General features: G+C 36.8%; 1 protein-coding gene across 2 annotated transcripts; it reads right to left on the reverse strand.

The window, feature by feature from the left end:
* Positions 1 to 6,807: 6,807 nt before the first annotated feature.
* Positions 6,808 to 12,524, reverse strand: LOC131321017 (serine/threonine-protein kinase PCRK1-like). 2 transcript variants are annotated; one of them, XM_058352001.1, is made up of 5 exons: positions 12,033 to 12,524; positions 10,614 to 11,029; positions 8,890 to 9,150; positions 8,588 to 8,710; positions 6,808 to 7,966 (listed from the first exon to the last, which is right to left on the reverse strand). In XM_058352001.1, exons 2-5 carry the CDS (start codon positions 10,992 to 10,994, stop codon positions 7,466 to 7,468), a joined length of 1,266 nt encoding a protein of 421 aa, XP_058207984.1. In that variant the 5' UTR covers positions 10,995 to 11,029; positions 12,033 to 12,524; the 3' UTR covers positions 6,808 to 7,465. The 2 variants fall into 2 exon arrangements, with proteins under 2 accessions (XP_058207984.1, XP_058207983.1); XM_058352000.1 differs by having other exon boundaries at positions 10,614 to 11,017; positions 12,033 to 12,262.
* Between the last annotated feature and the right edge of the window lie 461 nt (positions 12,525 to 12,985).

A 12,985-nucleotide genomic window follows, 5' to 3' on the forward strand; every position in this document is an offset into this window, starting at 1 on the left:
CTGCATTACATGGCAAGAAAAGTACAACCATGTTGTCGTCGTTACATTAATAAGACACGCCAGCGACGAGCAAAAGGGCTCAAGGATTAGAACACAAGATATCGATTTCCTCTTCTTGAAATGCACCGGATGATGAATGCCATTTTTGTTCGGAAATCAAAACACAAACCAAATTAATTAGGTCAAACACCTTCTAAACCTGTACTAATACTCCGTATTATTAATTGGCTTTGCGACACAAACCACGTTGATTAATTGTTAATCATATTTTTTTTCTTAATTAAAGGTTCATCCTACGCTTTTGATTAATCGATAAGCCGATTTGGTGTTATTAGAGTAATGAGTTAAAAATAGGGAACGGGTACCGTGTGTGTGATGCACTGTCTAATTCAATTAGTGGAGATTAAAGAAAAACAGATTAGGGGCAATAAGTTCCAATTTGTGATAATTAATTTGTTTCCAACGTCACTGCACCCCTCGCGTGACTATTTTTGACTATTAAGTTCTTGTTCCATTCGCTTTTTCATTTTTCAAGCCAAGTTAATTGTGTTGTTTAAATATTGGGAAAATTTCTTTTATATCCCTTCGATTTTGACCAAAAATTCATTTTGGTCCATCACCTTTTAATTTCAGCATAAAAAATACTTCGACTTTTCAATTTTTTTCAATGTCATCATTTAGAAGGAATTCGTTTTCTTTGAGTCCTGCTATAGGAACCGACGGCTGCGCCGGGCCATCTCCGGCCACCGGACGGCCGATTCGAGCTGTCCAAAAATTCTATAAAAAAAAAAAAACAAAAGAGGGGCTAACGCGGGAATCAACAGCATCCGATGTGTGTATGGTGCTTTATCCAAATACCCTATTTTTTGTGTATATATGTATATATCCCTAAAGGATGACATTGAAAAAAATTGAAAAGTCAAAGTATTTTTATGCCGAAATTGAAAGGTGAAGAAAGACCAAAATGAATTTTTGATCAAAGTCGAAGGGATATAAAAGAAATTTTCTCTTAAATATTTATTGGAGATTTTTCAAGGAAACGGCTTTTCGGATGATTGCTGGAGCTATTTCTCAAGTATGGGTTCCACAAAACGGCTTTCTGGATAGATTTTAAGGGAGATTTTTAATTCAAGGAGACGGCTTTTCGGATAATTGCTGGAGCTATCTTTTTTATTTTTTTAATTTGATAAGTAAAAAAATTTTATTAATCTTTGGAGAAGAAATAAAGATTAAATGGATCTCGGGCGGCACACCAGCAAAACGTCACCCAAGAACCAAAGCCAAAAGCCAACCGCACCAAAAAACACCCTAAGCAAAGCCTGAAACCAACCGCCAAAAAACAAAACCAAAGCCAAAGATTGAGAACGACCCGAGGAAAACAAACCAAAAATCGATAATCCTCGGAGTTAAATTCCAAGGAAAGAGAATCCCCTTCCTCGAAATCATTATAAGTATGGGTTCCAAAAAAAAAAAACCTCTAACCGGCTGGTAAGAGTCTCTTCTTTCATTGTGCAAAAATTGTTGGACTTTCCAGATCAACGTACGGTTACGGGTGAGAATCCAAATTCATTTTTTTAATTTCGCGGTTATGTTCTTTTCAACTTCTATGTAAGTTTTGAAATGCGTCCAAGTCTTGATTTCGGTTTTAATTTGGTAGGATGATTTCTAACGTTAACGTAGAGAAGAAAGTAGAAAATATTCGTTTCAAATGCTGTGGAATCTCTCATGAGCATCTATTTTTTCAGTGCCCTTTTTCATCTCAGTTGTGGAGCTTGTTGCAGATGAAGTTTAGTTTCTTTTGCAGCCTCTTTGTTCTTTCACAGGTAGATTGGATGGTTGAACACCATACTTGCACTCTTTTCTTGAATCTGGTAGCTAAAGTGGTTTTTGTTGCTACGATTTACTCCATCATGTTTGGGGGACGTAACAGATGTATTTGCACAAAGATTAGAGCTTGTATAAGTTCTTGGAGAGGAGTGAAGAGAATAGGAGTTAATCTGGCCCTCTGTTCTCGTTGGCGCTTCTCTACTCGTATTTTTGATTCTAGGTATTGGCAAGTAACTTGTATAGTTGCTGGTTTTGGGTTAGTTGTCTTTTCTGTTGCTTGTTGGTAGAGTGCTCTGCTGAGCAATTTTTGGCTTGGTTCACCGGGGAACGCCCCTTTGATTTTGTATCATGTTTGTTGTGAATAAAAACTTTTAATTACCAAAAAAAACATTCGTTTCAGAAAACAAACTATTTTTGGAAAATACTTTTCTTTTCTTTTTTGGAGAAAGAAAAGTATGTGAACAAGAAGAAATTGAAGGGAAGGGATGGGCACTAATTAATGGCGTGGATGTGAACAAGACACATCTATATAACGTATACCACTTGTGCAAGCAAAGTTGTATTCAAATTGATGCATGATTCATGAAGATGAAGGCTTCAATAATATGTACTTGAATCTTAATAAGGAGTGGAGGTTAAAAAAAAGATTTGGAGAAATTTAATTAGTTCCATTTAATTTCACTTTTACATTCATATTCCTTGCTTTAAAAACAAATTATTATTTTTTTCATATTTGAGATAAACCTATGATCAAGGAGAAATTTTTGGGTGCCAGTAGGGAACCACCACACACGTGGTACCCTATCAGCGATCTGGACCGTCAAAATGTGTTTTGGATGGTCAGGATTTTAAAGAGAGTGGTGAAGTGCGGGGAGAGAGAGGAAGTAGATCTGGACCGTCCAAAACATGTTTGGATTGTTCGGATTGCTAACGGGTGCCTGGCACCCAAAAACTTCTCATGATCAAGGCACAATCTTCCTTCACGTACGATTGTTCGAAAACAAGTATCATCATGCGTACTAAATAATGGTGTTGATATGTTTTCAAATCAAGCAAGTCGTTAGGAAAATTAAGAGCCAAATGTTTCAAAATGAAGAAGAAAATAAAAATCCCAATTGCTTCCAACGCGGAAATAGAACCGAGATCCCCAAATGTGCTCATCTAATTCATTCTTCATGTGATGAAAAATGAGAACTATTATGATTTCATTTGATAATCTGAACCATTTATTTTGTCAGTCTCGATGTGGTTATCATGGTAAAGAAAAATCAAATCGGTTAAAAATCAAATAAAAGCTTGTTCAAACCATGTTTAGTTGAAGAGAGTGTAGGGTGAGATTATGGCCATTCCGTTCTCATCTCCTGTGACGTCTCAAATATGTTTCGCTAGCCGTACATTGATGTCCGATCACTCTAAATTTTGCATGCATAAAAAAATATTGATACCTATATATATATATATATATATATATATATATATATATATATATATATATGAAGAATGAACGGCTCCAATAAGTGAAAACATGGTGAGTCCGATTTTGTGTTAGATGAAGAACCACGTACGTGAAGAATGATCACACGAGATGATCTTTTGATACCCAAAAAAAATGTCAACATTTCGCTAAAAACTTATAAATTCCATTCACGTTGTTTTGATGACTTGGCTTTCTTTGATTGACTAATATTGCTATCTAAGTAATAGACTTTTAGCCACAGCCGGCTCTACATGCTTTAATGGGTGGGTCACATGAATACCCAAGTTTTTTTTTTTTTTGAATTGGGGAATCGTGCTGTGCAGTGGTGTGCGCAGCACCGTGCTGTGCAATTTCGAGCCGATGGATCATGCATCTGATGGCTCGGATCTCATCTCGGCAATGAATAGCTCTCGATTGTTGGTTGGCGAGATGAGATTCGAGCCGTCGGATGCACAATCCGATGGCTTAGAAGTGTGCAGCACGCTGCACAACACCAACTCAAAATTTTTTGGATTTGCCTACCTTTGAACACCCAACCCACATGTAAATGAACACTCATCCAAAAATTGAGCCCACAAACCATTATTTAGGGCACATGTAAATGAACACCCACCCAAAAAAATCGTCGAGCACAATTATAAATAGTTCATATATTTTCCTATTTTTGGGTCGCATCGTAGATATTACGATATAACTTTTTGTTTATATATAGTTGTGGTTTCTCAAAGTAGTATAGTGCAATTTTTGAACACTCTTCGAAAAATTTCTAGAGCCGCCACTGCTTTTAGCTAAGTTATATAGAATTAAGTATGTCATTTTCAAACAGAGATGCACCTAAGTTCTAGAAGGGGGTGAAACCCTCTGCCCAGAATAAGGTTTTGGCAGCTAGTTGGACCTTGTCTATGTGTACATATATTCTCTTGTTAAGATCTGGGTTTGATGTAGGGCTTAGCTTTGATTGTTTCATTTGCATGATCGTACAGTCCTGTTAGAAGGGAGGATTTTTTTTTCTGTTCTTCTTGTTATACAGGGATATGCCCTTTTGAGTTTTTATGCGTTTTGAGCTTCTTCAACGGAAATTTACTTATAAAAATAAAAATAAAAAAGTACTCTGTCATTTTCTACAGCTGAGTCATGTGTGACAAATATAGATAAGATATTAAATCAAATTGTCAATAAAAGTGTGCACAAACTTTGCGTAAGTTCGATGTAGGTAGCAGCATGCAAGCTAGCTGTATAGAAAAAACAGCCTTGCGAGTCACCAAGAGCTAACTTGTGGTCATTAACTTGTTCATAATTAGGGGAATTAATAGGGGGCACCAAAATAATGGAGTACTGTAGCATCTTGACATCTGATCCACTAATCCAATAAAAGAAATTTACAAGTATTTTTACCCCCCAAAAAAATTTAGGAGTAAATGCCTAGAACCTAAAATAAATACACGAACAAAATACTAGAAAAATAAATCGAACGAGAAGAACGGTTGACCTTTCGAGTTTATTTTCGAAGCTTAAAGAATTTTGCAATATGTTCATATTTGACTTGTTTGTGAAACGAGGCAATCTGAAATGAGCTTTTAATCAAGCCACCGGCCAGTCTTGAGTAGCTTAATTTTTTTCAACGTCGTAAGTAAAACGAGCCAAGTAGTGGCTTATTCAAACTTGGTTCAAAAGCTTAGATCGATCCAAGCTATAAAGATTTGCCACCATTATGTTGTCTTAGCAAATTTTGGGGGTATTTGAGAAACATTTACTGTATATTTTAAATTATGGGTTTTGAATTATATAGAGTTTTCTTTTATTGCAAAATTACGGGTTTTGAATTATATAGTGTTTTCTTTTATTGCAACGAGAATCTGTAAAAGTATTTGGAGGATAATGCATAGTAAAATATATTCTGCAGAACAATGGTGTGCAAATTTATAATTAATGAGAATTCAAAAGACTCTTTTAAAGGTGATTTTTGGATTCTGCATTCTTCAATTCATCTTTAGTTTATAATGTATTTTGGCAGAATGAATACGTGGATTGGCTCCCAAACAGGCCCTTCAAGCCTATATACGATTTATTATAACAATAATGCTACGTACACTTTTATCGACCACTTTCCAACCACACTTTCCTCGCATATGTGTTGGCCGGGCCCATACATATGTGGTCGAAGAGTGGTCGGTAAGAGTGACGTAGACTCCACGCAAATATCTAAGGGCAAGTTCTACTAGTCAAACAACATTCGCAAGCATTCTAATATCTTCGGCCTAAACTATAAACAAACAGATTCACTCTCTCTCTCTCCAGTAAACCAAAGATTTCAACTTTTAAGCAATTTTAAAATAAGAAGGCACATCATGTCTGGAAATAAATCCATCTGGGTTTGGGAAAAAAAAAGAGTTGAATTTTTATTTGTCTTTATTCAAAGTTTTTTTTGCATTTATTAGTTTTGCCTCAAACTTATGTGAATTATTGATTCATCTCGACAAGATGAGACTTTTTAGCTCATGTTTTTGTTTTTATTCAAAAAATGATGAGTTTCAATCATAATATTTTATTTTTCCGATTTCTCTCATTGAGACGAATCAATAATACACAAAAATTTGACGCAAAGCTATCAAATGCGGAAAAATTTTGAATGGAGAAATAAAAAAAGCCAACTTTTCTTCTTTTTTCCAAAACCATTCCGAGACAAATCCATTGCACCATTGTAGTAGCGGACGCATGATTTGTACTCAAAATGTTTGTACTCAACAGAGACCCGAATCACATGTATTTCTACATTAGGAACATAGAAATATAATCCATAATATATATTGCTAGTAGCTAGTTCTAAGAAAGAGACGAGACTGTGTGTATATACGTCACCGCCATTAAAAAGTGTACATTCAACCGAAAAAAGATTGATAACTAGAAATTTTATGAGGAGGTTTCTTTCACGCCTATATAGGAACTTTATGAACTGTTTTTTTCTCTCAAGAGACTAGCATGGGCCGATCCTGTACGGTGGCAAGGAAGAGTCTTTCCCGCAACAGGGCTATTAGGGTGGTTGAGGACTATTTGGGCTGTTTTTTATGAGCTGATTGTAATATCTAGATTTTTTAGACTCATAAGGTGTTTAGACTTCGGCCCCTTTAGGTAGGCTTCAGCCCAATGGGTGTCCTTGATTGGCTTGTTGCCAATCGTAGGTTTTGGGTCTCAGATTGGGCAAATGAGTGTTCTTCGAGCATATGATGTTATTTTCTTGTTCCTATTATTCTTGTAACAAGTTCAAAATTAATATGAAATTTTTCTTGCTGTTCCAAAAAAATATAAGGGGCCAATCCTATATAACTTTTTCAAATTAACCTAAAAAACTAGTTTAATTAGTGGAAGTATTTGGAGTTGTACAGAGTCTCGGCACTTGTCTGCCCCTGGCACCGGCACATGTTTCTACCTTGAGCTTTCTGTTTTCATCCTACAAGGGTAGAGCAGATTTCATTCAAGTATCATAGTATCATACCCAACAAAAGAACAGAAGAATGATGATAATGCATATTAATTCGAAGGCTAAATGGTCAGTTACTATACCATCAATATTCCACAGCAGGTCATATCCCAGTTTCAGTTGTACATGTATGAAGAGGAAAGATAAGAAGAAGAAAAATCTCATGTTACCACTAACATAACACAGAATCACAACTGTTCCACTTGAAAAACATGGCATTAGACAATCTTCTCCACATTTCATGCTTTCACTCACCAGCCATTTCAGCTCATAGTGGCCCAGTCAGCGACTCCTATCACCATTTGCTTCGACCTTTTTTTATCACTGTCTGCTTCGGTTATGACGCCTCCAAAACTTTCCATAACAGTTTTCCACCCGAAACAGTCATGGCGCAAAGTAATGTACGAGTGTGACATGGAAGCACAATGGTCTAGCATTGTGAAGCATGCACATATTTATTGGAGTTGCTACCTTAAGGCTGTGTTTGGACTTTGGATCAAAGGTCAGGGGAGAGAGTGGTTGACGGGGTTTTCCTTCATGGTATAAAAGGAAACAGTAGGTGGTTGATGGAAGTTAATTTTTCCCTCCATAAATCTCTGATCCAAACAAAGCCTAATACTCGTAAGCTTTTTCCAAGTACCCACAAAACCCAGTTGCCTCCCTCGCTCAAAGCCATATTGCAATCAGCATGTCCTTACAACCTTTGACGACCACATCCGGTGTAGCCAACTGCTTTCTCCCATTCTCATGTCCATAATGCTTCTCTTGCCATTTGCTTTGTTTTCCCAAATGGTTCTTACAGGTGGTTGAGAACCGCAGCCTATTTCTTGTGATGGTTCCACAATCCGGTTCACCATCTCCAACACCTCACTCATCTTTGGGCGTGACTTTGAATTTCTTGTCAAGCACCGGTTGGCAACAACGGCTAGCCTTTGAGCAGACTTGATCAAACCATTCCATTCTAGCTTTGGGTCCAATATCTGTTGAAATTTCTTAGAATCGGCTAGATGTGGCCTTACCCAATCCAAGAGTTTCTGTTCGTTCTTGGGGCGGTTGCGATCCATTGGGCGTCTACCGGTGATTAGCTCATAAAGGAAGACCCCATAACTCCATACATCGCTTCTGGATGTGAGATGCCCAGTCTGAATGTATTCAGGAGCTGCATATCCCAAGGTTCCCACAACCTGATAATGGCTCAAACTGAATTAACCAAAGATATTAAAGTGCAGTAAAGAAAAACACACAAGAAGAAAGCTTCTTACAAAACCAGGAAGTGAAGTTAATGAAATTTCAGTGAAGTCTAATTAATGCACAAAGCACTTTAACAGGACGAAAATGTAAGATACAAACCTAAGCCTCTCAATTTTTCGTGTTGTCTATATAAATTAGTAACTTGCTTTGTTACCATTACATGAACGTTAAAATTGTAAAACATACAAGGAACTGAAATACCCAATTTTTATAGGCCATAGTGTGTCCTCATTGACATCAGGCTAGTGTAAGACTTTGTGATTTTGCATGAAACCTAGCTCTCATTTCTCATGACATCGATAGAAACTTGCTTTGTCTTCTTTAAATGAGTTCTAAAATTGCATTTGCACATCCTGTAAGAGATGAACCACACCTTTCTTGAAAATCCATAGCACGTCTTCATTGACATGTGGTACAAGAAAATGGAGATGTTGTCTATAGGTCCTGTTTTCTCATGATTTATCTTACCAGAAAACTAAAATAGTCAGCACTTCCAATTCGAGAAAACAAATAGTTGGAGCAAGTCTCTATTGAGTTAGGTATAATAAGCATACCGCTGTTGAGACATGGGTTTCTCCTTCAAGGGGTCCCAATCGAGCTAATCCAAAGTCTGACAGCTTTGCATTCCACTGCTCATCCAGAAGAATGTTTGATGATTTGAAATCTCTGAAGATGATCTACGACAAATGTAACAAAAGATATATCAGATAGCACATGTCCTGAGTCAACGTTACTACTTCACGGAAACAAGGAATACTTTTAGTCGCTCACCCTTTATGGATCATAACTAGTATCCCCAGAAAACTAAATGTGAAGTATAATAAGGTTACTGAATTCTATAAGAAGAGATAAAAACCTGAAAATCCATTCCTTCATGTAGGTATGCTAGGCCACAAGCAGCATCTTGAGCTATTTTCAGTCTCATGGCCCACGGAAGAGGTGTCTCCGACCTAGGTGATAAATGGTCCTCGACACTTTTATTAGGCATGTATTCATAAACCAGAATCCGCTGGATTCCTCTTTCATCGTCTTCAGCACAGTAGCCCACTAGTTTGACAAGGTTTGGATGCTCAACCACCCCAAGAACATTCACTTCTGTCACCCATTCCTTGTGCCCCTGCCAGCCAGACAAAAGCAGGAACAGGAAGTTAACGTGGGACTTCAAGGGCAGAATTCCAATATTCTTGACTACTGAAGAGCAACTTATTCAATAAAATGGTGAGGTATATGCAATAAGATGATTAGCATGAGATTACTTAATAAGTGTTGAAACGGTAGTTTTACTAGGATAGCATCCGAAGGAAAGGAGAAGACGAAAAAACGCAAGCTGGGTTGGGAGAGAAAGATATGCCGTATGAAATTTTACAATGAACTACATGATAACGTTGCAAGTTGAGAGAGGAAGGAAGCCATCTTAGTGTAGGAGCATAGAAGTTTTTGTGTCGTTGACAGGCGAGAATCAATCAATTGTTTTGGTTTAACCCAAAATTGACCAACTTCTAAAACTCTGCAAGGATCTTGTTTTATTATGCTTGGAAACACCCCGTTCAGAAGTTATCACATTTAAACCACTCACTACAGTTTTAACGGGCTACCATGTAAGAGCTAGCTGTCAAACCTTGCTTGACGGATTTAGAGTATTACATGCCAATATGCCATGTATCTGTCAAATGACGAGCAATTTGTCTAGATTCTATAAGCATTTTTTGATTAACCTCCACACAAAAAAATTGAAAGCAGTATTAATATATCATATACATCTAGTCTCTCCTCTTTCATTTACATTACCATTATTTTTCATTCCTTTTGACAAGATAATTTTGTATTGGTTCTGCGAATCCCATGCTTGGTCAAGCATTACATTTCGCTCAACAATAAGACATGAAGATGTCTCCTCTTGCCAATACTAATAGAACAAATTTATAGATAAAGGTGAATAATGCGACAAAATCATTCTTTATGACAGTCAAAATATGGCAATCTAAATCAGAATCTCAAGTGATGTATCTTCTCCATGCTTCCTAAGTGGTATTACACTGGATACTCTAAATTCATACTGGAGACTCAGAATGCCACTAAAATTTGGCATTAAAAATTTACTTCAGGTAAGACACTCCATTGCACTTCCTTCAATTTCAAGTATATGTCGGTATCTAGACTCTGTGTCACCTATCACACAAATCGTTTCATAGCTTGAGATACATAGTTTGGGTTTATTTTCTAATAGCTTAAGCTTTTACGATAATCAGTAACTTAACATGGCATTAGAGCTCTTGGTTTCAACTTTCAAGTCTCTTCATTTGCTTATGTTCCTCATTTGCGTTATGTTTCTCTCCTAGTATTCTGTAGAGTTAGAATGCCAAGCAGCTGAATCCTAAGATTTTCGGCATTCAAAACAGCTAAGCTTGTAAAAGCAGCCAGCACACGCCTACAGTCACTTCTCCCATTGTTTCCTCACAAATGGAGTACTATTGTTGTATATCCTAAAGAAGCACAAGTCATCACACACACAATTAAGATTACCTATTGTATCATCAATTTGTCATTAAACCAGCAAAAGAGAAGCTTAAGAAACCTTGCCTGCAATCCTCTTTTTCCTAATTGTTTCACTGCAACATCAAGTTTTCCTTGTGGATCGTCGGAACTCTTGATGGCACCCTTATACACACATCCAAAGCCGCCCTCACCAATTTTGGTAGTGCGGTTAAAATTCCTGGTGGCTGTCTTCATCTCCGCATATGTGAATACTCTGAGATTGCTGGGCCTCTGAGATAAACTTGGGAATGTGCTCCTCCCAACCGACTCTGTGCTCATATCAGATACATTCTGGGAATTGAATTCAGACCCAGATCTCCTCATCTCAAGCTCAGTAAGCGTGGAATTTGATGACCGAACCGACATAGACTTTGTAGTCTTTTGTTCATCCTTCTTTTCTCCACAGTAGAATTGAAAACACATCATGGTCTCCAATAATTTATGGCAACCTTATTGCAAATCTAGAATTAGAAAGTGAGTGCCTCAATCATCAATTCAACTATCTAAAAGTGCTAAGAAAATAAGTGTCCAAATAAGAGGATGAATTACCAATAAGATCAAAAGAATATTACTTCTGTAAGAAACAACAACCAGTCTAAAAATGCCATAACTTATGGCATGCTTTTTCAACATTTAAGCGCCGAAGGTTTTACTTGTACAACAAAATCCAACTCTGTCATCGAATTCAACACTTAAAACCCCATTTTTTATCATCCAAACAAGAATCCACAAGTAACATATAAGCTCCAAAAACAGAAGGGAATCCATAAATAAGCAAGCAGCATAGGAAACATACTCCCTCCCTCCCAAATCGCTTGCCCTTGTTTTTTTTTGAAATCAGGCAATTCATTAATTCATACCCGAAGGCAAAGATTACATTGCAATAACAGGATTGCACCAAACTACCTAATGCCAGACACGAGTACTGTATTAAGCACAAAGGCTACAGACTCAAGAACACCCTGCAAAAGCACCCGGCACAAGTGTCGGCCTAGAAATCCCGTCCGGGACTAGGCATAGAGATACCGAAATGGGATCCCAGCACAAACCATTAAACACAAAAAGTAACGTTCTTCCAAAAAAAAATTACACCAATTTAAAGATCTCATTGAGAAGAAAAATGGACGGTTCCCAAAAGGGGCAACCAATTTGGGACGAGGGGAGTACCAAACAGTCCTCTTCAACCACCCAATTTTTCATGTAATCAAAATTCAAGCAAAATGAAACCCAATCATAAATTTCTCAGTATCAGCTTCCTCAACTAACATAATCCCTAACCAACTTGCAAAAATCAAAACCTTAGCCAAACCAAATTCTGCATCCATAAACACGTTTAGTTTATATAACTCTAAAAATAAAAATAAAAATAAAAGCATGTTAAAGGGTATGAACTATGAACAGCCTACATATTTTGCAAAATTAAACTTCAGAGCCATGAAAACATAAAAATTCAAGAAAACCCACCTCAAGGATTCTCAATCTGGCAGCAAAAATTCTTCCGACAGTATCCACAACTGACAATTCCAAATTCCTGGGGCGGTACTTGAAGAAACCCAGTAAGCAAAAAGACCTAAAGATTCCACGGTCCGGGACAATAATTACCACATGACTCTGAAGAAAAGTCTGTACACGGCAGCTGGTGGAGTTTACCAACCGAATGAAAAGAAAACCCAATTGGAAAGAAAATGAATATAGACTACACATTTGGACTGATACTCAAAAATAACGAAAAAGGTTAAAAATGCATTGAAATATTGAATAGACGCGCCACATGATTGAGACGGTATGAAATTAAATTAGCGGCCAGCTGTGAAGCCGGCATTTGAAAAATGGAGGGTGTGGAGGCCACCGGCGGTGGGCCAGCGTAGAAATTCAGAAGAACGAAATTAGAGGCGAAAAGTTCTCGTGGGAAGAGTCTGAGTCGAGTAATTATTCAGCGCTTCCGGAGTACAACAACAATACAACATGGTGTTTTGCGATAGAGATAGTGGCCTTGATAGGTTACCATTTTAGTTTAGTTTTAATTTAGTTTTTTAATTATTATCATATTTCTTTCTTCAATTATTATTTTATTTTTTTAATTATTATTTTCTCATCTCTTTTTATCTCTCTCCAATCATTATCCCTCTCTTCAATCATGACCCTATTTCTCTTTCCACCCATTACCAAAACTAAACTAAACTAAATTAAACTGCAAACAAAACAAAACTAGTATCATTTACTTTTGTTGGGTTGTTAATATGTAAATAAGGTCTCATTAGGCTTAATAAGTCAAATGGCTTAATTTTTTTTTCATTATTTAAATTTTTCTTGCATTTGTTAGTTTTTTGTCAATTTTTTTAAGATTATTATTTTGTCATGACGAGGAGAATCTAAAAAGTAAAAATTAATATTGAAATTCAATTTTTTAAAAAAAG

The sequence above is a fragment of the Rhododendron vialii genome, chromosome 3a (assembly GCF_030253575.1).
Source record: "Rhododendron vialii isolate Sample 1 chromosome 3a, ASM3025357v1".
Taxonomy (NCBI): domain Eukaryota; kingdom Viridiplantae; phylum Streptophyta; class Magnoliopsida; order Ericales; family Ericaceae; genus Rhododendron; species Rhododendron vialii.

Coding starts and splice junctions, on each gene's coding strand:
- LOC131321017 (XM_058352001.1), bottom strand. CDS start 10,994: ATGATGTGTTTTCAATTCTACTGTGGAGAAAAGAAGGATGAACAAAAG. Junction 9,151..10,613: donor TAGGAAAAAGAGGATTGCAG/GCAAGGTTTCTT, acceptor TCTGGCTGGCAG/GGGCACAAGGAATGGGTGAC. Junction 7,967..8,587: donor AAACCCATGTCTCAACAGCG/GTATGCTTATTA, acceptor AGCCATTATCAG/GTTGTGGGAACCTTGGGATA.